The sequence below is a fragment of the Styela clava genome, chromosome 15 (assembly GCF_964204865.1).
Source record: "Styela clava chromosome 15, kaStyClav1.hap1.2, whole genome shotgun sequence".
NCBI classification, from domain to species: domain Eukaryota; kingdom Metazoa; phylum Chordata; class Ascidiacea; order Stolidobranchia; family Styelidae; genus Styela; species Styela clava.
This window is the reverse complement of record NC_135264.1, coordinates 18,503,957-18,531,541: the sequence shown is the minus strand read 5'-3', so window position 1 is coordinate 18,531,541 and position 27,585 is coordinate 18,503,957. Positions and strand designations below refer to the sequence as shown.

At 37.4% G+C, this 27,585-nt stretch overlaps 3 protein-coding genes across 3 annotated transcripts; all 3 read right to left on the bottom strand.

Moving 5' to 3' along the window:
- Nucleotides 1–1,224: 1,224 nt before the first annotated feature.
- On the bottom strand, nt 1,225–3,410 carry LOC120334053 (programmed cell death protein 6-like). The gene is made up of 2 exons (XM_039401508.2): nt 2,858–3,410; nt 1,225–1,846 (listed from the first exon to the last, which is right to left on the bottom strand). Exons 1-2 carry the CDS (start codon nt 3,289–3,291, stop codon nt 1,642–1,644), a joined length of 639 nt encoding a protein of 212 aa, XP_039257442.1. The 5' UTR covers nt 3,292–3,410; the 3' UTR covers nt 1,225–1,641.
- Nucleotides 3,411–4,107: 697 nt separating this feature from the next.
- LOC120334042 (tyrosine-protein kinase CSK-like) lies at nt 4,108–18,208 on the bottom strand. The gene is made up of 13 exons (XM_039401496.2): nt 18,095–18,208; nt 17,370–17,417; nt 16,881–16,982; nt 15,785–15,897; nt 14,888–14,933; nt 14,473–14,504; nt 11,022–11,241; nt 10,541–10,643; nt 10,037–10,205; nt 8,769–8,942; nt 8,351–8,546; nt 7,487–7,573; nt 4,108–7,180 (listed from the first exon to the last, which is right to left on the bottom strand). The coding sequence occupies exons 1-13, from the start codon at nt 18,104–18,106 to the stop codon at nt 6,995–6,997; spliced, it is 1,488 nt and encodes a 495-aa protein (XP_039257430.1). The 5' UTR covers nt 18,107–18,208; the 3' UTR covers nt 4,108–6,994.
- Nucleotides 18,209–21,695: 3,487 nt separating this feature from the next.
- On the bottom strand, nt 21,696–27,374 carry LOC120334052 (derlin-2-like). The gene is made up of 7 exons (XM_039401507.2): nt 27,132–27,374; nt 26,188–26,327; nt 24,965–25,058; nt 24,530–24,652; nt 23,965–24,037; nt 23,445–23,535; nt 21,696–22,772 (listed from the first exon to the last, which is right to left on the bottom strand). Exons 1-7 carry the CDS (start codon nt 27,222–27,224, stop codon nt 22,634–22,636), a joined length of 753 nt encoding a protein of 250 aa, XP_039257441.1. The 5' UTR covers nt 27,225–27,374; the 3' UTR covers nt 21,696–22,633.
- Between the last annotated feature and the right edge of the window lie 211 nt (nt 27,375–27,585).

Below are 27,585 nucleotides of genomic sequence, written 5' to 3'. Positions count from 1 at the left end.
TGAGCATAGAATTCTCTGCTCAATTCATTATGAAAGCTCAAATATTCTAATATAAAATGGATATTTATAAAACGAAAGTCAGATGTCCAATTCACGAAAACAAGAACAGACAATTCTGCCACGATTGAGTGTAGGGAGATTTTTCTTGGGTTAGGAAATGAGGAAACATTTATTAGCAATGAGCATTTACTGCAGGCACAATTTGCACAAGTATCTCAAATGCAATATGAAAAATCTGGATCAGGAACATTGGTAACAAGAATAAAGCATCAGCACTGCGTTTCTACTCATGAAAACTGCGCTAGCTGGGCTCATCACAATAATTGAATGAATAGAAAACAAGTGATCAACAATACACAACAAGATATGTAAGAATGCAAATATTAATTCAATTCCCAGATTACAATTTCCTTCCCAAGATTCAAATATCTAATATTACATCATAAAGCAGGATACAAATATGTATTGTGACTCAACATAACATTTTATCAAAGTCGGATAGGAAAATTCTTTGATCATAATTCTCTTGGTCAGTGCCAGGTATTTAATGCTCCACGCAATACAGAGCTCTAAATTTAATTTAAATACCAATTATTAACGAGTTATGTCACAAAAACTGGTTATTTCATCACATCAAAGCAAATGTATGTATCATTCAATAAAAAAATCAGAGCACTATTTTAGAAGAGCGCAATAATCTCTTCCATGAATATTTAGAATAAGAAGTATAAGATTTCAAATCGAGGGGAGAGAAAAGCCTATAAGACATATTGATAACTGGGGCCTCTCGTCCCATTCCAAGTCCATGTTGTGTACGTGAACATTATTATTACAACCAGTTATTCATTTCTGACACATGGTCTTTGATGTTTGTTCAAAGCAAGGCTACATGAACTCACTATGAAGTGAATATAAATACATAACATTGTACCGAATAAATTTGCAATAATTTAGACTTGGATGAATAAACATTCACATCAAAATGTTTCTCTAAAAATCTAACAATTCCACTGCATAATGAATTGAATGGAAATGTTAAAAACCAACTTTCATAAATGTTCTTTTTCAGATAAATAAAGTCCATGGCATGGTTTCTCAAACTAGGCCATCGACCCTAGGGGCCCAGAGAGTAGAACCGCTAATCAGATATCATTAGCAATACATTCATTTGAAGTAAATTGCCTGTGATGCAGTTCTTGTTTTTTTTATTATTATACATGGGTAACATGGTCAATGAAAACATGTTATTAAAAACCAAACTTGTTATTTTTGTGAGAGTTGGAAAAGTGTTGAAGACTTCAGAAGGGCATGAAAGTTTGAGAACCATGACAAATCGGAGTGAAATTTTATGAAAGTTTGAATTCTGTTCAATTTATTTCTAACCCCAACAAACAAGGTATTCAAAATAAGGGTCGCCAGGTTTCACCACATGGAAAAGGCGAATAATACGGCGTGAAACACCTGTCTGATTGTCTTGTTGAATAAACCTGCAGTATTGAATCAATGTCCTCAATATAATTATTCATCACAGAAATGAAAATAATATTTTCTCGAATTAAGAAGAACTAGGATTCCCAGAAATTGGACATTCGGTAAACTAATACAATAATAGGTGGATACATATCAATTAAAGGTTTTGAGTTATGACCTAACACTGAACACCATGGAGAGAAATTCTTCGTACGATACTTGAATCATCCCGTTTCTGCTGGTATCTTTAGCACTGAAGGACTTTGTTAAAGTTTGCAGAACGACGCAGCACTGGATGAAATCATCGAATGCAATCGTTCCTCGGCCCTGACGATCAAACTTTCTGACCAACAGGTCGTAGAATCTATCCGACAATCTGGAATGAAAATCAGAATTAGAAGCCTAAAATTTGGATGCCAAAACTTTTGTCTCATTTGTCTCAAGGGAATTTATAAAAAAACAACCCCGGCTTGACTTCAATTCAATCAAAGTCTGATTCCGACTCTCTAGTCCTGGGCCCAAATATTTACTGCGTTACATCTAATAACCATCTGCTCTTATCAGTGGTTCACAGGTTCGTCATCCTACCGTGAGACAATTCGAGTTATGATTCTGTCGCCTTAGGATTTGTTTGAAAATAATAATCTTGTATTTAACCTACATAATCACCACAGATATTTGCCATACCAAGCAATAACAAATGCCATACAAAACCAGATGTATTTCTTTATTATTATTTTCAAACAGCTGTCATGGAGACTGGAAGTCAAAATCATAAGTTAAACGATGCGGTGCTTTGTTTATATTTAGACGAGTTAACTGATTAGAAATATTAGTTTATTTTTTATAGGGGTTCGCAGACTGGCTGCACCACCCGGGTCTAGTATAGTTTAGTACCACAAGTACTTCCAGTGGGCGTAGCAAAACGTTTTTAGCATATGTTATTCCTAACCCTCACCTGACTATGCCAAACAAAAATTACGTCACTACGACGTCACCATCACGTCATAGGGATTGCCAAAGTATAATTACGATCGCCCGAAATGGCATCTGCGCCGCCGATAAGAACTTGCTAAAGCCGACAATCTCTCTCCTATCGTGATCGTTGCAACAAGAAAAATAGCTTGCTCGATTTCGGGTTATCGTCTGCGCGTTTTGTACGACCATCCGCATACTTCGGTGAGCCTTATTATGCCACTGTGACGTCGGAATGACATAATTTTTCGGTGACGTAGTCAGGTGGGGGTTAGGATTGACATATGCAAAAATTGTTGAGCCAGGCCAACTAAAAGTGGATGTGGTACTAAACTATACCAGACCCCACCACCCTACCCTCTGTTCCCGGCCAAACCAGTAATTTGCAATGAAACACTCAATCTCGACTTACCTGTATCCAAACGAAGTCAATGCAGTTTGTAATTCCCTTTTATCAATCGATCCAGAATTATCTCGATCGTAACTTTTAAACGTATTCTGCCAATCTGTGACGTATTTCCACAATCCTGCAAACTCTTGAAAATTAATTGAACCGCTGTGGTCAGTGTCGAACATTCCAATCATCAACCGAACTGTCTCGGGGTTGAATGGCTGCCAAGTTCCGTTAGACAAAGCTTCTTGAAGCTCTCTTGTCGAGATCTGACCGCTCCTATCTCGATCTACACGAGTGAAAATTCCCCATAAATCAACTCCAGGGATTTGTTGGTGAGGGGGAGGTTGGCCATAACCACCAGGTGCTTGGTAACCTTGCTGGGGGTGATAGTTCTGCTGCTGGTACCCTTGCTGCTGCTGATAACCTCCAGGCTGGTTATACTGGTAAGCCATTGTTTCTCTCAGTTCTGTAGCTTTTAAGACTAGATTGAGCTGAAAAACACAGAGGTAAAAAAGCGAGCTATTTGTTAATTTGGCAGATAATGAATAAGGCTGATCCACTTAATTCTGTAATTACAGACTGATAACTCATACCGGTAGTCTGTATTCAGCAAAATGCATAAATAACTGAATAACTGTAAACTTACAGACTTAGCTTTAAATAATTTCATAGCGCTAAACCCCCCAATATCAATCTGGCAACTACTTTACCGAGAAGAGGCACCCAACCCGAAAAGTCACGTGAGTAGATTTTGTGGTTCCGTGACAAATATTTTCGCGATTTGAAACAATTTTATGTGGCCCTTGTGACTCAGAATTTTTGCATCAAGCATAAAATCATAATCTGACAATTTGTGTTAAAAAAGGCGCTCACATGGTTAAAGTACATAATGTTCTTTGCTCTTGTCACTGCCTTAATTACTAACTTACGGTATTTCGTTATGCCCAGCGAGATGCCTGAAATTGGTTATAATATAGCCTTCCGGCAAAACTTTTTGCACACCCATGGACTGAATCTTCACCTTCGTCATTTATTGAGATAGGATTTACATATATATCCCGAGTAAGAGAAATTAAGAATTCTTGAATTCCCGCCTCCCTTATTGATTTTCCAGACTCTTCCCATATTATTTTCCCAGATTCCTACCACCTAGTGTATTCACCTACAGACTCCTTTCTCCCCATGTTCACACTTTCCTGATTATTTCCACCTCTTATGTTATTTCCCAGACTCCTCCCACCTCACGTACTCACTTTCAGTCCGGCAGATCATATATGATGAACATTTATTTACGGTCGCTGAATAATAATTAAGATATTGTGCCAGCAACATCACACATAAAATATTTGGGCATATAAATAGGAAGCTTGGCCCAGCAAATATATACTTAATATGGGAGGCATAATAGTCCTCGGTCACATCACTTGCAGGTTGTTGTCTGATTGTGAATTATCCAATCGAAAATTGCATCTAAACGTGTGTCAAATTCAACCCGAATCAAACTGATATAGAGGGTATTGGGACAAAAGTGCGAAAGTTTGAATTTAAAAATATCGAAGAAATATATGCTTTTAAACATCAATGTTTGGAGCAATATTCGCCAGATTATTCCAATAAAAAGTTTAGCAATCAAAAATATTTTTTCTTAGAAATTGTTTCGGGCTGGAATTCCAGATTGCCACAGCATTGCATATGAAAAGGAATGTGGTCAAAGGACAACAACTCTGGGGTTCTCAACCTTTATCCACCCCTTCTGCAAATCCAACGGTAATCTCAACCCTCCCGAAGTTTGTGTTTGGCGAGGAGGGCCATGGCAGAATTAATATCATTGTTGAATTGTTAGGGATTGATTAGTTTAGTAAGTTAGAGGCGAAACAAAACAAAAGCAAAGTTTTACAAAAAAAACAGACGGTCATCTCTGTGTTGAGACTCACGAGGCATTACAATCGCAACAATATTGAAATCTATACAAGTCATTTTGCTTTAAAATGAAAGCGATAGCTTATTCGTGTAACAGATATTGATTCTCGTTTTTACCCTGGTCAGGTTGAGGAGCCCTGCTATAATGCTTTAAAACGCATGTTTGGCTAAATATATAAATGACAAAAACAACAACGCCATAGAAGTGTTATTGCTTGCAGTGTGATCAGATAATTGATTGCGGCATGAGACAGGATACACAAGAGTTAAAACAGAACAGAATATTCTAGGGTAAGTTCCCCATAAAGGGCCTTTGACTCCCTAGAAGTGGTTCTTCATGAAAGAACTGTGAGTTGCCAGAATTATTCAAACATAAGTAGTACAGAGTCTTTTCATGAGGCGTTTTCCACTGTGAACTAGTCTCAGGTAAGTCAGTCACTGATGTGTGAGAATTATCGCGACTATTCCGTTTACTCCAACAGACGATTTGGGAAGTGAAAGATTTTATAAGAAAATCTCTTTCATGAAAAAATTTGGTTCTGAGAAACAAATCTACAGGTTGCCACTATGAAAGATTAATTTTCAAGCAATGCTTTGACAAGTCTTTCAACAAAAACATATTATTAGTAAACACAGTTCAATGGGAAAGCTATCGAAGCAAAACTAGGTAATTTGAAAGAAAACGGGGGCCATGGAGTGTTTAGACTCTTTGTAAGGAGGTCAATGAGAACAACTGGAGTTGAGACTTTCTAAAACACTCAACCATATCTATTCTTGCAATGATAAAGGTAGTTAGTTAGGGTACACGCTACTCTAACAAATAAAATATTGATACATATTAATACAGGATAGCATTTACATATTAACCAGAGGGAGAGGAAATTCTTATACAGTAAATAGTCCATGTCGAGTATGGGATTAGTTATTCAGTTATTTGTTACAGATACATGGGCTTGATGGTGGAGGAAGCCGTAATAAAAATTTTGAGTAATCAGTCCTAATTAGGATCAATATATATTTCAAGTAATCAGTCCTAATTAGGATTTTGGGAAAATTCGATTCTCCTAGCAAAATCAAAGCTGCCCACAACAAACACACAAAACAAAATCAATTGTTAATAAAACATGATAAAATGGCATAATCACACAAAGTTATTTCATTATATGGAACAATTACATTATTACTAGATAAATCTTAAACGTAGGCTTCAGCCATGTTTAAAACATCAAAATTTTTCTAACAATTGCACCTCAAGAACAAAGAATTATGTTCAAATGAAAATAAGAGAACTATATAGCATTCAGCCGTTCAGCGGCCGCATTTAAAATTTTTGTAAATATTCTTTCCACTTTTAGTTGGAGGCTGAGCTCCTTGCTTCGGAAAAACTAGTATTAAAAAGCCATAGTGCTAACCACATCTAAGAAGGCTAACAACTTTCAGTTTGAAAAAACTGGTAATGAAAAATGCTCATTCCTATAGTTTTCACATCTTGAAGTGAATGCTTTCGGATTGATGTGCACCCCCACAAAAAATAATAATTATAATAAAATTACAGAAAAAAATGATTAATAGACATTATGACAAGAAATGTTAATAATATAGATTCATATGATTTGGTCAATAATGTGGGGTTACTATAGGTCAATGATGGGTTCAATAAAGTTCATGGCATTCCCAAATGCCCAGTCAGGTAGGGGCCATAGGAACAGCAAGATGTAGCAGCAGATCCGAACGTAGAGTTCGAGGTATTACACATGCTTTTCATTCTTGTGTATAACAATATCTATAATTTTCTCATCCCCAGAATTGTATTTGAAGTTATGCATAAGGGACATCAGTCACTATGAGAAACTCACCCTGGGCAGAAGAAAAGTTTGGCTAGCTACTCACTGGTGATTAAAATTAATGAGAATAAGCAATTAAGGAGTAGGAAATGGGTAGGTAACCATTATTAAGAACATATATGCTCTTTCCCTGGGAGATAAGCGGACCTGACAGCCATGGGTTACGCTGTTCCAAACCTGTGACCTGATTTGACCCTAAATCAGGGTTCACTTGAAGACAGTTTCTGGGTGTTAGGTTACTATAGTTCATTGTAACAGGTACATGATCTTATAATGCGAGGCAAAAACATGGGTAACTAAAGTTCATAATCTCAAATGGAATTTCATAAAATCTAGAGCGGCTCATGACTTTATGAGGTCACATTGGGCCAAATTTTCAGGTCACCATCGGTCATGACTGGGTTAAAGGGCCTTTCTTGATTTTGTCTAATTCAGCTATGACTTCCACAAATGAAATTCTGGTGTCGGGGTTGATGTCCCAACATTTCTTCATGAGACAATAAATTTCCTCCGGGCACCGGTCCGGCTTGTCCATGCGATATCCATCCATGACTTTGCTCAAAACATCCTTGAGAGGCTGAAATTAGAAATTGAATAAGTAAATAAAGCAATACGGTTCGGATAGAGTGGGGCAAATGGTACTCCTAAAAAGGCCCAATGTCCTGAATAGGAAATAAATCAATGTGTTCAATCCAAGTGATAATCCTAAGAAATCTATTTATTTTCAAATTAACTGCTTGAATTGAGTGGAGTGCTTGCCAGCGAAGAGATGAAAATTGAATGAACTGAAAAAATTCATGGATTATTTCAAACCTTTCTTTTTATTTCTATTGCAACGAATCAGTCTTTCACTGCAGGATTTGTATACGTTCATAATACTCACCACTCTGGGATACGGAACTCTCCCAAACGACCAGATCTCCCACAGCATGACACCGTAGCTCCACACGTCTGATTTATTTGAAAATTTCTGAAACAAAGCATGAATGTATAAATCTGATCAGTCAAACAAGAAACCATCCATCTCATTTTTCCACTCAAAATTTGTCCCAATTTTTTGTTCGGCATCTACCGGGTTTCCTAAACTAGGCTGCCAGCCCCCTAGCGGCCCACAGGAGATTCTTTGGTGATCACAAGAAAAGTCCTTCAACTAGGTACCATTTGCTGAGACTCCATTAATTTGAAGTAGACTGACTGATTTATTTAATTCTTTAATTGTAACGCATTTGTTTTTCAATTCTTGACTTTTTAATAAGGAACATGAGAAATTAAATGGAAATTTCTCTAAGAAACAAAACAAGGTCTTTATACGAAAAAGCAGAGCCACCAGCGAGTCTTTGCAAAGAAATCATGAAAATTTGAGTACCACTGCGTCCTGCCTGCTACCTCAGGATCAGCAGTGTGGTGCATCATGCTAGCCATTAGGAATATGCTTGGCACCGTACCTCTGATTACCCTGTACATGTTCGCATCCCATGCAGAGATAATTATGTGCGAAAAGATTGCTGGATTCTTCGCCACCGTAGCTCATGCTTCCTCCACCATAAAGTCCATGCATCTGAAACGAATACCTGGCCAACTAGCCCCATATCTACCATGGACTGGTAACGGAACGAGAAGCGTTGGTACGCCTTATGAGTGAACCGTCTTATCAACCTTCCTCTCTCTAGAATAAATATGTAAATCATATCCTTCCTTTCTTCAGGTTACAAATAAAATCCTAACTCTGGCTGTAATTTCTACTCACTGATTGCTTGAGGGCCTCAGGTGCAGTCCATTTCACAGGAAACTTTCCTCCTTGTAAATTCGCCTGCTCATCTCTGGCAAGCCCAAAATCCGACACCTTTGCGCTTCCATCTTCTGATACAAGAATGTTTCGAGCTGCCAGATCGCGATGAACGAGTTTCTTTTCTTCTAAATACGCCATCCCGCATGCTACATCGCTGGGAAATACAAAACTTATTCACATGAAGCTACAATATAGTTTAGGTATTATTGAAAACATATTTATGGACATGAACATGAGTTCAAGAACCTGGATTCATTAAAAATTGACAAACAAGAGAATTTAACACAAAGTGAGGGAGGAGTCCGAACTAGGCAAATGGAGGAATATATACAAAAAAGCTTGGGAACCGCCGACTCAAAATAAATTTCGAACCCACCGAGCAAAACCAATCAAATCCGCTTGAGATAGGAGAGCACGACCTCTTGACCTCAGATATTCCAGCAACGCTCCCTTCGTCATGAATTCTAGAACAACGTAGATCGGATCGTTTGACATTCTCTTTGGAATTACGACACCAAGCAGTCGGACCAGGTTCTTGTGGTTTAGTTTGCTGGAAAAATAAAAGTTACAGAGCACAAGGTACCAAAATGCTTTGCTCCATTGTTTCAGTCCATAAGTAACTAATATTTCTAACTTGTTTGACTTAACAAATATCACACATACAGGGTGAACCCGAAAACAAAACCAATATATCTCGTTATTTCTACTGAGAGAAAGGGGAAAACACTTAAACTTCTGTTTGTGTTCGATTGAACTCAAGTTTCAGTAATCTAGACCAGAGTTTCCCAAACTTATTGGGCCGCGGATCCCTGTTTGTGAATTTTATTTTTGACGGACCCCCATCCTATATCACGGGGCTATTCAACTATTTTTACCGAAGAACCGCATACAAAACTTCAAAATTATTTGGGTCCGGAGTTTTCAGAAATTATATTTCTGCATTCTTGAACGCACACTTCCTCGACCAGCTTATGGTTATTAGCTAATCAAGATTGTTTATTATGGCGTTATAGTTCTTTTCATATATATTCAAAACAATAAAAGTCATTTTATAAAATAAAACTCCACAAGTAGGACTAATGATCCAAAATAAAGAATTAGGCGCGGTCCGAATCAAATGCCTAAAAGGTCCGGATGTGCTAAAGGTCCGGCCAGTTGAGTAGCCCTACTTTTCCGTATCAATTTCTGTGCCTAACCAACGAGAAAGGGTAATGTTTCCGTTGACAAAATAAAAATCATGAAAGTCTGATTCAATACATATTGAAGTTAAAATACTCTGATCTATTTGCTACCCGATATCCGAAATGTTGGTACTGATTGAACATATGGACCTAATTTAATTGTGTTTATAACTACAGTGTCACACAATTAACCGAATTTCGTTTCATGCCCCTTCCTTGCAGTAACAGTAACAGTAACGATAACAACGGCAAAATGTATAGGCTTCAGACTCGTTTCATATCGTTGCAGACCCCGTGTTCAGTCATCACGGATCCCCAGAGGTCCACGGACCCTAGTTCGGGAAACCCTGATCTAGACGGTTTGTACAAAAGTTATGTTTTCTTTAGGATACGTTCCAAATGATCAGGGTTGTTTTTGTGAGAGGTGCACCAGAAAATGCAGACATAGCCTCCCCGTACTCACGTCATTACAGATGCTTCAGCTAAGAAAGCTTGAGCCGCTTTTGATTTGTCTTTCACAGATTTGACAGCGACCTTTTGACCTTTGTAAGTTCCCTCGTAAACGTCACCAAACTCTCCCTTCCCGAGGACACTCCCAAGGTGAAGCTCACAAGATGGAATTTCCCATCCAGCTGAAAAGTTTTAGGAAGATTTGCTATAAGGCTCTAGAAAAGCAATCATGTGATTTCAAACTTGAACAATCACTTCTTATAGAACATAAAATTATTAAATCTGGCAAATCAAAAGCTGAGAGAAAAGTGCGATTCGCACAAAGCAAGCTTAAGCATAACAAAGTATATTTTTTTGTGGCTTTAAGAAAAAATTGTACATCAAGAATTTATATCAAATTAACTCCTAAAATCCAGAATTTAAACTTTGATTTATTATAAATCAATTCAAATATTTTGTTTGTTTGGAAATCCCTGGCAAACAATGAAACAAAATTCACAAAGTTGCAAATTCTCACATTTCCTGAAATCTTCTGTGTCCACAGAGAAATCCAAACCTCCTTGCTTTTTCAAAGGCTCCCTCAGCTCACATACAAGACCGTCTGCGTCACCTTCATAATGCTGGAAACAAAATAGGAAAACTAACTCAAGATTTAACAAAGCAAAGTTATAAAGAAAGCAGATAGAAGAGTTGCAAATTTGCTGAAAGCATCAGTATTTCCTAACTGGAGAGGAAATACAAAAATATTATTTCGTATTCGGTGTGACTTTGCTAATATTGTTCAGTAGTATTGAATTACATATTTATAGACACAATATATACCTAAGTGCACAAACTGTTTGAACTGTACTAAAGTCAGTGTGAGTTAGTGGTAGCCTCAGCAATCCTTTGAAGTTATACAAGAAACAGAAAATAGTTATTGTGAGCTGCGAGAAAAAAATAGGCAGAAAAGAATGAATCAGAATTGGCTCTATCCCATTGCACATGATACTACTAACCTCAACGAGATGCGTCAGATTCTCAAAGTATTCTTCTTCATCTATGGTTACTTTATTATCTTTGAAAATAATTCTGTAATGTTCGACCTGGCTTTCGAAACAGACACACAATGTATAGTCGCCCTGGTAGTTGGTGGATTCCCGCAACAAGAACAAACCATCACGCCGAGGTTTCAGCAGTTCTTCTGCTTGCATTCGGGATATTTTACCATGGAACCATCTACAATAGAAAGTTAATATCAAGCTCGATATAGTAAAGCATGCAGAACTGGTAAGATGCAAATGATTCAGTTAAGCAACTGTTTCAAATGTCTATACTTCCCCATGGCAATGAATAGAAGGCCAATACCTGCAGCTACAAGGCTCATTCATAGTAAAACAAACACATGTGGCAGCAAACAATATATACAAACATCCAAAATGCTAATATCAGAGTTTTTTTTAAACTGACCCCCAGCTCAGAAATATCATAAGAATATCAGGTTATTCGATTTCGGCAAATCCAGTCCGACATTCTGCTATTCAACATTAATAAGCCTAGGAACACTCATAGATGACATATGAATAGCAAAAACAAATAACTATGACTCGGCCTGGTGGGTGGTTTTGTTGTGCGGAGGAGGGAGATTATCACTAACAGGGACTCATAATAATTAGTTTACAGTTGGCTCAACTCGGGAATGATCTTAAGTTTAGATTCAATCTCAACTATGATAGGATAGATATAACGCATGTTGATTGAGTTTGCTATTTTGCCTCCTTGATATCAAGCAACTGTCGTTCTAATATTAACAAAAACCTGTATGACTCACTAGTTATAGCCGAACTGAGTCACTTGATATTCCTTATTAAGGAACTAGGTTTAAATAGAATCAATATGGTCACGCAGACTATAATTAAAATAACAAATGAGCTGCTAACTCAAGAATGACACAAACAATTCGCTATTCTGAATACAGTATTTTAAAATATGTAACATCAAACCAATTTTAAATTCATTCATAATTTGGAGCTACCAATGAGGTAGAACACCTAAAGGTAACAATTTTGATTATGAAATAGCACCAGGTCGATATGAGAGAGTCATGCTATTCTAAATATTCAACTCTGGAATAACAAAATGTGAAAGCATTGGTTGGATTTCTTGAGTGTGAATTTGTTTATATGGGTGCATAATAGTTGGTGCAATATGGCAATAAAGTCATGAATATCCCAGGATATTCCAAAATAAAATTTTCGAGTATGTATATACTAAATTGGGTCAGGTTCAATAAAAAACACATAAAAATTAATTCGATTGAATAATTATTAACGACGTCAATAAGTAACGATGACAGCCTATGTAATTTGCTATCAATAACTTACACATAAATTGCAAGGCTCGAAATGAAACCCAAATTCGAAACAAATGAATTCTCTAAAGCAGGGGTCACTAACCCGTTGCCCGCGGGCACCAAGTCGTCCGTGAAGACCACATGAGTCGCCTGCAGGTCTGTTCCGAAATAAGCCTAATAACGGCGCTCATGAGTAAGCTACATCACTTTATTAATTATTGTAATGATCAATTTGATTTGTATTTGACCTCAGCGATGTGATGGGCCATTTAATATTATTCCAATTATGACATCACACAGATGTCACTTTCTACTAGCACGCGTTTTTTTTTTGTCCGTTGGTCTGTGGAACAACAATAATATGATTATTTATTCCAAAGAAAACCTAACATTTTCACGATGAATGGAAGGTGGATTTATTTTTACCATCGTTAAAACAGCCTGCGAATGTCTCATTTGCGAGGCGATTGTAGCGACGGCAAAGTGGGGAGATATTTCACATCTTCTCACACAATCTACCACGCTAACTATCCACTGACCAGCGCAGTACGTGCAGAAAAAGATTGCGCTTTAAATCAAACAAGATTTTACGAGACCAGTGTTTGGTTCAACCCATCTTTATGAATCAACATTTTTTGACATGAACTTCACCAAAAACAAACGCGGAACACGCCTCACTGACGAAAATCTGCAAGACTCGCTCAGAGTTACGGTGTCAGGTTACACGCCTGAGTACAACGCATTGGTGGAGACCCTTACATCAGATTGTTTGATTTTGGTTTGCTCCTAGTTGAAAAAAAGTTATTCATAATTTGTTAAATAAGTTTGTAAATGTAACATTTGATAGTACAACTGTTAAGTTCATTTAGTCTTAGGCATATGCAGGGCGTTTGTAAAAAAAAAAGCAGGTACAGTGCGGTTTCCTAGGATTTTATGGGGGTCAATTTAAAATCAATTTGAAAAACACTCAGTTAGAAAATGTAAGTGTTATTGAGCAAATTGACTTTTTAGAACTGTGCGTTGAACTGGTAGCCCTCAGCTCAATCTGTACTCAGAAAGTAGCCCTTGGCTTCGAAAAGGTTGGCTCTAAAGGAACATTTTCAACTACAGGTTTGTCACTTAGAATAATAAAGTTGAAAAAATGCTTACAAAGCCTATATAAAGAGAAGGGCTGAATACATAGCTCAAAATCAAATGCAAAAGTAAAACAAATCAGGCTTCAAAAATGGTTAAAAACCACCTCCAACCTTCAGAGGATAAATCATGAAGAAACTGACGTCATTGATTACTGAGAACCAGTGACAATGTCAACAAGGCAATGTTTACTCAATGTCTGCTACAGTTTGACTTGATTGTCCCCAATGTACACTTTCACTTTGCCGAGTGCACAAATCATTTTGCTAGACACAAGGAGGTTGAGAAATCCAAAATTATTAGGAATGCGACGAATCCAAAAAGGTTCGGCCGAATCCTGAGTATTTGCGCTGGACTCGTGTTCAAGTCCTGAGTCCAATACTTTTACATAGCTCCGAAATAAATACCTAAAGTGATGCTGTTGTTCGCGTATATTGGCCGTAAATTAAACATTTTGTAAGATAAGACTATGTAATTCAAAACGTTGCACATAAACACTATTGCTTGCGGTGCAATCTTTTGCTTAACGGCTGGTTTAAATTAGTTTAAATTAGTATGATGTCCCGGACTCGGGTAAAATCATCAAAGGCACGGGCCGAATCCGAGTATCAAATTACGACATTCGGCCATGAATCGAGCGCAAATCGAATCTTGTCGCATCCCTAAAAATTATGACAAATTTTTTCATGACGTCATTCCACACCTTTCGCTCCTAACAAGGCCCTGAACAAGCAGTCACTGCAATTTGAGGAGCTACTATAGTTTGAAAACCATTGCCTCCCAATTCATCACAACCTGGGTGAGATGGTGGATATGGGATTTGAACCCGAGACCCAAGTCTTTTTCAACTTCTAGGCTTGCACATCTCATCACATTTATCAAAAAAAATTTTTGAAAAATATCGCTTTTATGGTTTGTCAATAACAAACATTAATGTATAAAAAAAATGCTCGAATAGTCGAGACTAAATATAAATGACTCACGGCATTGCATGTAGTTTCACTTCTTTATGGGCCTGAAATATTAAATGAATAATATAATGAAGAACAAAAATAAGTATTACATGGTAAATTTTGGTTCTAACAGAATCCAAGGTTGAAAAACCAAGGAAACAGTAACAAAGTCAATACGCTGGGGTTACTCTTGTGTCTCCTGTGCCAACAATATTGGTCAAGAAGACAAAGCGCTGAAGATTCATTAGATTGTTCAACGATGAGTGTGCCCCCGTCCTTAATCACCCTCTATTCACCCAGATATTCTCTTTTTTATGTGTTTATTCGTTTGTTTATCTACAATGACAAAACCGTTTTAATTTAAAGAAAATTATATACAATAACAAGACAACAAGGGTGAAAATTCAGGATAATAAAATTAGAAATATTAGTAAATGAAACTTACATTCTGAGAAGGTGGTGGAGGTGCTCTGGATTTCTGGTTGGAGGCTCTGGAAGAAAATTGAATAAGTGAATATCGACTACTTCAACTGGAAAGAGAAAGCTAAACATTTGGTGGCAAACAATTCGGACTAGCTTTTCATACAAAAAGTGAGCGTGACGGCCAAGTGGTAAAAAAACTTTAGAATCAACTGTGTTGGCATCGCGAGCCACATATCTTGGGCAAAGGTCACATGTCACATCACAATAAATTTGTAAAGCAACGACGAATCCGAAATCTCCCGGCCTTTCCAATAATAGATGTTCCTTACATAACGCTAGCAATCAGGGCTGCTTGTATTTGAGCAAAGGTGTGAATAAGCACTGTATAGAAATTGATTGATCATTCAGTGTTGGCCATCAGTGACTGGACCCAACAACTGGACCCCTTGTTTCAATGATGATTTTCGAATACAGATAACCTGCGGCACAAACAAAGCATAGTATGCAGCCGATGATGAGTGAGGAGCTACTCTCATTAACTGTAATCTCTCCTCATTATAACATTCTGGGTGAGGTGGTGCGCACTCAATTTGGACCTTGACATTTGACCTGCGATTCCAACATAGTCCCAATGCCAAACCATCAAATTAAGTCCTATGTAGTAGGCCAGATGTATCGCATTTCATGGACCATAAGGCGCACTGTCAATAAATTGCATAGACTGGGTTTTTATTCATACATAAGTCGTATCGAGTTATCAGACGCAACTGGTACTCGTACTGATTTTGAGTGTATGCAATCTGATCCATACATTAGGCGCACCGGCTTTTATGGCGATCAATCTATTTTTGAGAAGAATAGATTCAAAGTGTGCCTTATGGTCCATAGAATACAATAAACATGGTAGGATCACACTTACATTTCTTTCAAGGCTTTATCATTAGATTGATGTTTAACGACATAATTGGAAGGAATCATTCCCTGCTGCCCGGCTGCATTCTTTGCTTTGTACCAGTTCGGATCCCGAGTTAACTGAGAACAAAATACAGTGATCAATTAAGTGGTTATTAACATTGCAAGCCAGGGGGAAATGTAAGACTTGTAATCAGCGGGATTGAAGCAATGTGAGTTCAAGCCTGTTCAAGACAGTCGGAAAAATGACAGAAAATCACGCAGGTACTCCTGAAGTATGTGAACCAAGATGGCAGACACCAAAACGTGGTATGTGTACCAGGTTAGGGATAGGCCATAATTTCAGGTACAAATACTACGAGAGTCACTTGGCTAGTCCCCGAACTTGTTCAAGACAGTAAAAAAATCACAGAAAATCAGCAAGTGTTATTTAAATGCTATTGGATTCTACTTTGACAGTAGCCTTGAATGCTCCAAATCAGTAGTTTTCAACCAAGGTTCTGCTGCAGTCTAAGGGTTCCACAAGTTTATGCATATTGTTAGAAATAACAAAATACCCAATTATTTTGCCATGCTTATTTAACTTCAATAAAGATCATTTTGTTTTGCCAGTATCAGGTTTGCTATTATATATTTATAGTTTACAATTCAGACAGTAAAAGATAATGAAACTAGAACCGAACATGGGTTCCTTGGGGAAATGTCACACTGGAGTTCCGCTCCAACAAAAAGATTTTAAACAAAGCGCAATACCGGCCAGATATATCAGTTGGCCGATATATCGTTTGGGCTCTAGAAATTAATCAGGCCCACATGTTAGCGTGAATGTGCATATAAGGGCTAACATAAAGTTTGCTGATCACTACTCCAGAACAACAGGATGGCTCCCTATATTTACTTGCAAACCAACAAAATCACTAGTCATTGTCTTTAACAACCACTAACACTTAGCCAAGTTGGCACAAAAAACTTAAGCAAACTTTCTCTATGAATAAATAAAGCAAAATCTAATTATACATATCAAGTTTCTTTGACTAAATATTTGTTAACTAAATTATTTTGTCATCAAGAATACCATTAACAAAATAAACTCCCAATCTCACCTGTGTTATGTTCAAAATTTCTCCCTTCTTGAAAGGTAAATCCCCTTTGTTGGTCGACTTGAAATCATATGCTCCGATACAGGTCATTCCGATACTGAGATGCTGAAATATATCAAACAAACGGGTTAAAATCCATCTTCATTTTGTAGTACCCAAATGTTTTCCAATTGGGATTAGGAAGTCAGTTATTCGGTTTGAGATGCATGGACTTGATAGTGGAAGAAACCGATCAGCAGTTACGTGAACCACCCCACAGCAGCAAGGAGTGCAGCAGCTCTCTCCCACAAAATTATTGCCCACAGTTTCGAACCTGCGAACCCACATAGGTAATCAGAGATACGGTTGCAGACGTATTCCCAACGCTAAGCACGATGTGCCACACTGTTAAGCCTGTTTCTTAAGTAGTCAAGCTGTTTGCAAGTAGTCATTGGCTTTTTGTAATATGCAAATCATCCAGTTTTCAAACCTGAAGCAAAGAAATCTACTCACGAAAATCTCATGGTTCTCATATGATGGAGCTGAGTCCTGCTTTTGGGCCTGAAAATAACAAAATAAAAATTGTAAATTTCAAGATACAAATTGGTGAGTATAAAATTTCATCCCATACTGAAGGATGCAAAAACAGAAGACGCTATTTTGAGCAATTCTTATTCGACTGGCAGATTAAAACAGACTTATTCAACTTTTGAAAATCATGGAAAACGAATCACACCAAGCCTTATCAAGTTTTCTAGAATAAAAAAAATCCCATGTCCCTTGTCTCGTGTAGTTACAATTTTTTCACATTACAATCCTAACCCCCAACAGACTACGCCATCCAAAAATAACGTCACTACCATGTCACATTCACGTCATAGAGCTTGCCAAAGTATAGTTATGATCGCTTAAAATGACATCTGCACCGATTATAAAAAACTACTGAAGAGTACTGCTAGCAAACTCCCTCATATCGGGATCGTTTAGGCGAGAAAATGAGAGGAACATCTTGCTCCATTCTGGGTGACCATGCGTGCATTTTGCAGAGCGCTAATGCCCTCGGGCGTGTGCCTGCCATGGAATCCGGTCTGGTCAAAGGGCGCGATGGAGACTCAAGATTTGAAGTCTTCCTTCATAAGGATACATATGGCATCTCTCATTTTTGATGCAATCTCAAAAAATGCAATACTAAAAAGTCATCATTACGATAAAATGCGATTCAACAGAAAAAAACTCACCACTCCGGACATTCTGGCGATGTTTTCTTCATTCAAGGTCCAAGACCATCACATTCGTCTTAATAAATTTATGTTTAAGTCTAAGAATGTCCAAAGAAATTTAAAGTTGTAACAAATGACAAATGTTGTGTCTTGAGAAAGGGGCCCTATTGCAAATAACCATGCAAAAATATTTATTGGACTAGAATTGAGATTGAGGAATTTCTGTTTGAAGAGTTTAAAAAACTTTTACTGCCATAATGATTCAGGTCCAACCCAAATAATATTGTAAAAACATCACAATATGATATAAACTAAGTCACATATGCTTGATTGCCACATAGGCTGGCCACTTATTCATGCACTTTGAAAAATAAGATGGAAATATTCAACATTAATAGAAAGAACGTAAAGAAAATATTGTCATACTAATTTGCCGATAAATACAGCCATGAGTTTAATGCTTTTGTTTTTAGAATGATGAATTCGTACTGGTGGGCAAGTCATGGGCACTTGGGTAGGCAATTTGGTAAAAGTGGAAAGTCTTGGACGAGCAAATATCAATTTATATAGTATCTTTTCGTTTCCATGACAAAAATATTTCATGGTCATTTATTGGTGGTAAATTCCATTTTGATCTTTTTTGAAAAGCCAAGCTGATGCGAGTATGTCATGAGCAAGTGCGTGCTACTCTTGTACTCCTTCTATTATTTATCTTAAACCTAGTTATTGCATCTTGCATGTTCAACATTTAATTTGACTATTTTTAACCTAATCAGCTCGCTGCTGTTGGCATTCTGGCATTATTTTCTTCAAACGGTGATTAATGTTCCAAGACTGCAAGACAACTGAGAGAAAATATTGCATAAAATAATACTGTAATAAAGAATTCTATGATAGTATAGGATTTTCATTTTCATTCCGGGGAGAGGAAACAGAGGTGCGGTGGGAAAGCGCTGCGGTGTGGCTCAACGGGCTAAGCGTAACCGCTGGTCGGTTACGACTTCCTCCACCACCAAGTCCATGCTTCCGAAAACAAACAATATAACTAATTCCATACCCGACTTAGAATGGTAACCGGATGAGAGGCCGTGGTTTGCTATATAGGATAGGATTTACATATTTATCCCGGGGGAGAGGAAAGTAAATAAGACAGCTTATCCATATGGCAAACCACGGCCTCTCGTCCGGTTACCGGTACCATTCTAAGTCGGGTATGAGATTAGTTATATTGTTTTATGTTTTCGGAAGCATGGACTTGGTGGTGGAGGAAGCCGTAACCGACCAGCGGTTACGTGAACCACCCAACGACGGCGAGGAGTCCAGCAATCCGCTCGCACATAACCATCCCTGCATGGGATTTGAACCTGCGAACCCACGCAGAGTAATTAGAGGTCAGGAGGTGCGGTGGCGACCGTATTCCTAACGCTTAGCCCGTTGAGCCACACCGCCGGATAAGCCGTCTTATCGTCTTTTCTCTCCCCCGGGATAAATATGTAAATCCTATCCTATTGCTTAACACGATACCGTACGCCACACATTAAAAAGTGATCATAACTACATAATGGGATAACATAAAATAGTGCCTAATTGTCATGTGCCTAGTTTTAGTCCGCTCAGCAATTATAGTCTACTCATAAATTATTATCATGACAATACCAAGTCCCATAAAGCATCACCATCACCACCGGCATTTAACGTCTGAACGTGAAATCCCTGGATATTCCCGATGACTGGATGACGGAACCTTACCACAGTACCATCACAAAGCAGGTACCGGTACCGTACCGTACATTACGTACCTATACTACGCTTCAGACTATGCAAATTCAACTTCGAAGCAACTAAAAAAACAAAAGCCTTGCCAAGAAAAAACATCAAAAGCCCCGTTCCATAATTCATGTCACCAAAAACTGTCGTTTTTCTATTTTGGTGAATTTTTCTGGGAAACTTTGCTGTTTGCTGAACAAGGAAATTATATTCTAGCCTCGAAGCATCCATCGTTATGCAAATTTATTCCGACCCAATATTTGTGGACCTAACCACGCCTTCTCGCAAGTGCTCCTTTCTTTGGACCAAGAATTACCACTAATTCACTCATAGAAATGAAATTTAGATATTGGTGTAATGCAGATAAACAAATATGAGACAGAGAATGCGAGACATAATGCCCGATCTAATTCAGATTCAGATATTTATTTCGTCGTGCATGAAATATTGTACATACAAAATTAAACAAACATAATAATATTTATCAAAAATATAAAATAATTTAAACAATACTAACAATGTGCATATCTACTTGCTTGTGTTATTATTGTCTGTTAACGCGTCGCTTTCACCCTGAAATATGGCCTATTCATAATTTAATTTATTGCAATTTGTATGTCTGTGCCTATTTTGAGAATAGTGAAAAATAAAATACTGATTATTGATAATTAATCCGTCTCTCTTTCACATTCAGCTATTTCTATCATGTGCGAGCCATTGTGTAAGTGACATACAAAGTGAATGCTTTGATTCATAGCAATGAATAAACGAGAATACCGGACGGAGACCGAAGACATATCGATCAAAAGTTACGAAAACAAATAACTGGCTAACCAATTCCATACCCTACCTGGACCGGTGACCGGACGAGAGGCCGTGGTTCGCCATACGATTAAACCGTCTTATCAACTTTCCCCTCCCCGGGATAAATATGTAAATAATTCCTACTCCATAGCGACACCGAGTGTCACATCACCAATTAATTATTAACTCGCTAAATATACGACATAATTGATCCAAAATCAATAGGCTTCTGGTCCGAGATATGATGAATGCACATGCAAAATTTGGAGATGATTTAACCTTGTTTTCGTGAGATATCGCGTCAATCTAACAGACAGACAAACAAATACCTATCGACGTACTTACCGATCAAGATCGGTAAGTAACAATAAACCTTGAATGATGGCATCAACGTGGAAACAATGGAGCTTTTTTTTTGGACGGCATATGATTACCAGATTTTACTGACCAGGAGCTGCACTGACGATAAATTGGCTGGATTATTGTCCGTACACATGGCGCACCGTACTATAAGCGCACAATAGATTTTTGAAAGAAAAAGATTTTGAAACACGCATCAATGTCCCTAAAATACGGTACTGGTTGAGCTTTACCCTTCTCCACTGATAAATGCTAAACATACACAAAAATTATATTATATCACCTTTATTGAGCAGCAAGAAACAAACGAGAATATCGGTCAGAGACGAAGACTTATCGAGCGAAAGTCAGGGGATCCCCAAAACAGCCCTCTTACTCCATAGTGACACCTTGCGTCCCATCACTAATTAATTGATAACTCGCTAATTATACGACATAATTCATCCAAAATCAATAGGCTTCTGGTCCGACATATGATAAAAGCACATACTAAATCTGGAGCAGATTCAATCTCGCTTTCGTGAGATATCGCGTGCATCTAACAGACAGACAAATATCTATCAACATACTTACCGATTAAAATCGATAAGTAATAAGAACTGTATAAAAATAATATCTGAATGAATGTTTGCTGTAAGTGGACATAATAGGCCCGATCGCCATTTCCCAACTGGAAAGCAGCAATAGATTGTCCGTTTAAAATAGTTTAGTATTTATGTCGGTTCATTCAAAATATTGGAACAAATCCATAAATATTCAATAACATTCATAAATAGAAAATGACCTTCTGGAACACCAAGGTTCACAACCTTCAATTAAACTTTGCAATAATGATGAAGTCTAATTCAATTGCAAAATATTTAAAACAAATAAAAAGAACTTTCAAAACCTCCAATTTATTTTAACGAGGTGTCCCGTATATTCACTCTAAATTAAAAGCCACTCAGGTTGAGGGGGATTATCGTGACGCAATGCACCAAACTTCTACATTGTGAGGTTGCAGCTCAGTTTGGATAATATAACAAACCCATAGCTAGAGTATTATTTCTCAAATGATGAGCAAAATTAAAACAATAAATAAATAAAAAAAGGTTTAAACATATTTAAGCTAGGAATGAAGTTCTAATGATGCTTATACCAGAAAATTTTTGATACTAGGAACTCAGAATGTCCATATCAGTCGATTTTTCATAAAGATTTCATAAAAAGCCAGGTATAACTGCAAAAAATGAGGATGAACTCTGCATGATTGTTCAAACACATGCACATAAGCATCTCTGCCAGTACAGCGATAAAATTCTGTGCAGGTGTATGCTACTCAGATTTTTATTCTGGGGACTGTGTTCCCAAATTTAGTGGATGGTAGATATTTTGCTGTAACCTATAGAAAATGAGTTTTGACTGACTATCAGCGCCACTTTCTGGATACTCAAATACAACTATTCATAATTTAGGGATAGGGGTGTGTAGGGACTGGCACAAGAGGGTGATGGAGCGAATAAGTCATCTTGTCGACTTGTGCCGGGAAAAATATGGGACTCTTATTTAATATTCAGTTGAGTTATGACTTTGCAATGTTTTAGCACCATTGCTACTTTTGTTTAAATCGAAAATATTTTTAAACAACTACTGGTCTTGTCGTTGTTGGGGCTCTTCTTCCTCCCCTCCAAGACCAACATTGCCCCAGGCGAACCCACCAGGACGATCTTGTTCGGGGAGGGGCTCGTACGCGGCAGCATCTGCAGGTGGATCAAACAGCCATTTCCTGAAAGAAAGGTAGACATGAATATAGGAAGTAACTCTGAACATGCTGTCTCTTCAACTTTGCATTTCAAACATATAAACTTGGCTATAGTCTACATTGCCATTTATTCAAGGTAATACTTCCATAAGTTCTCGAGTTAGACTCTTGTCTGGGATTGGGATTCTATACTGGATCTCACTGTGGGTTTTTATGGGCTTCCCACATGGGGTTAAATGGATTGCCATTAGTTGTTTGTAAGATAACAAATCAAATGCATTTCACGACTACAGTTCAGCATTTCAAGAATTAAATAAATCACAGGCAATTTATCTCAAATTAAATTAATAATCGCAAATGGTCCTGTTGAAGTCTTATACTCATTGCCGGAAGTGCACTGCTTCCTTGGCCCCCTAGAAGGTTTGCGGGCCCAGTTTGAAAACTCTGATTCAGCTGGATACACCAACCTTGTAGCAGAGGGCAGTGGCATAGCCAAGGGGGTGGTTTTGGGAGTCGAACCCCCCTTGAAATGTAAAAAAAATAAAACCATCTTTCTGTATCATACATAGCAATTTGTCGTAGCTTGGAACACTTTTAGTCAAATAGAAATGTCAGACCCATTGAAAATTTCTGGCTAAGCCCCTGGAAAAGGGTTTCATTCCTTATGAACCAACTTTTAGCTCTGTGTATACTTACAAAATCTTAGGTGTGTGAAGGATCTTGAATCCATGTTCTTGAAGTGGGAAAACGTCTTCAAGGAAATAGTAAATGTGACCGCATGCAATTCCTGGAAACATAGTTATGTGCAGTGTTCAAGTATGTGGAAAACAAAACAACTGATTGCAGCATTTTAAAAAAAAGCTCGTTTTGAGACTAACTATACATAGTAATGCAGACAATGTATCCTTTATTTTATGAACTCATCTTAAATTGTAACAGTTATTAATGAGTGAGCATTTGGGTTCAAATCCATTTCCCACCCAGGTTGTTGACCAAGGTTGCTCTACATCAGGGTAATAGAAGTTCAAATACTAAAGTTTGCGTTTTATCCATCAATATGCATATGCAACTAACTAAGGTAGTAGTGGTCAGTCAGTTTAGCTACCTGCCAAGTTTGGTATTTTCCATGCAGGGGGGCTAGAATTTTCCTTCAGAAAAAATTTAATCGTTTTTGGGGAATATTTTGTTGAAAACCACTGGTTTATGAAGTACTTACCAATTGCATCAACTATAATGGGATTCCCGAGTAGAAGTGAGAAGCCGATCAAAACCCAAGGAAGAAACGGAGCCTGTTACAAATAAGAATGATTTAATTGAACTGCAATGCCAAAGAAAATATACCAGGGGCTACAAATATTTAGACCCAAAAGCCTTTCTTGTATCAAATGAGGCCTGCGCTTTAGCGATATAACTAACTTGACTATGTTGGCATCGCATCTAATCCCATGCCCATCACCCAGGATGTAATAAATGGAAAAGGCAAGGTCAAAAGATTCTGGGAAGTTTCCGTTGCGTTAACTCAGTATATATTTCAGTATTTTATTAACCTAACCCATCATTGAAAGATTTAATAACTGGATTATATAAGATTGTAATTATAAGATGAAGCGCAAGTGGAATTACAACCGGTGCAAGCTTAATATGCGATCGAGATCACATTAGGCAAGTAAGATCAGGTACAAAGTAGTTTTATGACCCCGAGATCACCAAGGGGCACCAAGAACTTTGCACGTTCAGTTCAGAGGGCCTTACTTCGAGCAGATCTGTATGAAGCAACTCACCCTGAAAGTTAGGATCCCAAAGAAACTCATCCTAACATAAGGATTCCTCCGACTCCAGACATAAACCAACATTATTGTGAAAGCTTGACCAAGGAATACGAGGCTTGCAAAACATGCAATTATCTGGATGTTACATAAACAGTTAAGGATATGATAGAGCCATCTCATTCGTTTTCATTCGTTTCCATTCGTTTTCCTCCTCAAATAGACATGAAAATCATTTAGCTTCCTCCTATTATTTTATGCTCCATTTTTAGTAATAAAAAGCCACCAACAACTAAAAGTAAAAGAATTAATGCACCACGGATAAAGAATTGAACAAATCATGATCAATTTACTTTAAAGGCGGACAATGGCGGATAGTAGTTAGTGAAGCCTTCGCTCATGGTCCCGGGGATCGGTTCGCCAAACCAAACTAGATTTTTAAAAGGATACTGTCATAATAGATCCGCCCAGAATAAACATGAAAACAAAATCCCCGGTTTTTCCACGAAATGATCCTTCTTCCAACATCCTGCAATACCTGTATCTGGATAGTTAGAATGTTGTTGGTTAAGGAAAAGGTTCATCTGTGTGGATTCTTATGCCAAGTTGTTTTGTTGTACAACATCCATTAAGAAATATTTACTGGCCATGTTGGAAAGAAGAACTGAAGAGATTGTTATTGCAGTATCCTTATACCTACACATGGACTACCTCACAATTAGGCTGTTTGTAACCATAGGTCAGTCATATTTTCGGGTAATGCGCCACCATGATTCTATAGTTTGGGGGGTTCTTTGTATTTCAGTAATTGACATAACTTTGCTCAGAGACAAGTCGCAGTACCCACTCATGGTGTAATAAATTGCATAGACAATGCAAAACCAAGAATATTATGGCAATCCTGAAATTAGCAACTTCGTACATACAGTAGGATATCAGTCGTTGCTTATTTAGAGCAGGGGTGTGCAAAGTGCGACCCGCGGGCCAAATGCGGCCCGCAAGGGAAAATTGTGAGGCCCGCGGAGGCAACTGAATAGCAGTTTGAAAAATTTTAATATTAAAAGATAAAAAAGCTAAATGAGTTTTGGTTCCAGCCTATCAGTTGATGTTGTCTAAATCAAATCTAGAATAAGATTTGACAGCAAATTATTTGGAAATGAAATTTGGCGCATTTTACTGAAAACTTCTCAATCAAGTTACTTCCCACATTTGAAAAAGTCATGGCTTCGAATATGGCACTTTTCGGTAATATATTTTTGTTCTAAAATGGGCGTCGCATCGAATTGCTATCACTTCCTTAAGCAAATTTGGATAAAAGTAGTTGGGAGAAGAATCCAGCAGCAAATTTCTCACTGAATTCGTTTAAATTGGGTGCAACAATATATGTCTTTAAATTACAGTTCTAAGAACTTAACTCATTATTTCTGTAAGGACCAAGAGATCAATAACAAAAAGACACCATTTTGTGCCTGCAACTAATAGAAAGCCTGTGTGAAATGTAGGTGCGGCCCGCGGTTCGACCCGGTTATTGATATTTGGCCCGCCTTCGAAAAAGGTTGCACACCCCTGATTCAGAGCATTGTTCAGAGCAAAAGAAGTGAACAAGCATAAATAAAAAAAATATCAAAAAAACTTAACTTTACAAAACAAAAAACTCTCTTCACAAAGGATACAAAAATATCATATTAAATAAAAAATTAAATCCAAAAGTTCCGAAGAAAACAAAATTAGTGATGAGACGCCATAGTTGGTAACGTTGAAATATCAGATCAGGATTGAAATAGATTTGAAATGGTGAGATCACTTCAAGTTGCTGAAAAAAGAAAAGAATGTATTTTCAAAAAAATTAATAGGTAACAAACAGATAAATATTTACAATGACCGATAGCTTTTTTAAAACTACAAATGCTTGGGTGACCACACTCCCCATAAATACTAACGTTAAATTTTTTTTCATGTGACATTACGTTTCAGTGTGGGATGGGTCCTAATTGACCGAAGTGAGTTCAGTTGATTGTACAACAGACACTCTAAATACTGTACAGTACATTTGCATAGAAAGTTTTAAATTGGTTGGAATGGTGTGTCATTTAAATAATTTAGATAAGACTATTAAAAGAATTTTCATCGAGAATATATAATTTTATTTTCATCGTGCATGAAGCGTTGTACTATTAATTGGAAGGAAGCAATTGAAAAAAAATATGCCATACAATATTTTAACCGTAATTGCCGAAGGGAAAACAAGAAAGACTATCAAGCTATCGTGTTAGTAAACATAATGGGTGAGAAAAGCAGCAGAAGATGTCGGATGATATAACTAGTTGTTCTACAGCAGGAAATGTTGAATAATTACAATTTGAAAAATATAACTTAAACCAAGAGAGAAATAATAAAAATTTGTATCAAGAAAATCAATCAGAAAAAAAAACTGATCAAATAGGTCAGTTTAGACCAGGTGGGCAAGGTTATTGCACCATGGGCCAAAACTTATATGACCTATACCCAATTACAGACAATATTTACAGTGATGCCAAAACAAATGCAAAAAAATAAGCCTCGTGCTAAAACTGAGTTTATTCGCAATGCAATCTCAACAAATTCCTTGAGTGCTCACCACTGCTAATGTTGTGACAACGCATGCTGTCGTATAAGCTCTCGTCACCGGTGGAATCTGCATGTACTCCTGCTGAAAAGTTTGGTACGCCATCTTGAATTGGCGGCTTCAGTAAAGTATTTTCAATAACGTGAATTGTGAGGTATATTCGAGTTATATTTGAAAAGTTTTCGATATTTACAGATACCAGGTTTAAGGCTATATATTATACTGAAGTATTATCCAATCTCAGCATTTACTATAGATTCTGTAAAGGTAAATTATATCAATTATTATCTATATCTCTCTCTATATATATATATATATATGATAGAATTTACATATTTATCCCGGGGGAAAGTCGATAAGATGCCTTAATCATATCTGCATATGGCAAATTACAACTTCTGACTGTTTGGGTCGGTTACTCTCTCAGAGAGAGTGTCAGATGTCAGGATGTGTCTCAGATGCATGG

Excerpts from the sequence above, each read along its gene's own strand:
- LOC120334042 (XM_039401496.2), bottom strand. Across the intron at positions 16,983-17,369 it reads ATGAGAACCATGAGATTTTC|CATCTCAGTATCGGAATGAC; the intron begins GTGAGTAGATTT and ends GATATATTTCAG. Across the intron at positions 10,206-10,540 it reads CACAGAAGATTTCAGGAAAT|CTGGATGGGAAATTCCATCT; the intron begins GTGAGAATTTGC and ends AAAACTTTTCAG.
- LOC120334052 (XM_039401507.2), bottom strand. The coding sequence starts at position 27,224 with ATGGCGTACCAAACTTTTCAGCAGGAGTACATGCAGATTCCACCGGTG. Across the intron at positions 26,328-27,131 it reads TTGTCACAACATTAGCAGTG|CAACTTGAAGTGATCTCACC; the intron begins GTGAGCACTCAA and ends TTCTTTTTTCAG. Across the intron at positions 24,038-24,529 it reads TTGGGATCCTAACTTTCAGG|GCTCCGTTTCTTCCTTGGGT; the intron begins GTGAGTTGCTTC and ends TATTTGTAACAG.
- LOC120334053 (XM_039401508.2), bottom strand. The coding sequence starts at position 3,291 with ATGGCTTACCAGTATAACCAGCCTGGAGGTTATCAGCAGCAGCAAGGG. Across the intron at positions 1,847-2,857 it reads TTGACTTCGTTTGGATACAG|ATTGTCGGATAGATTCTACG; the intron begins GTAAGTCGAGAT and ends TTTTCATTCCAG.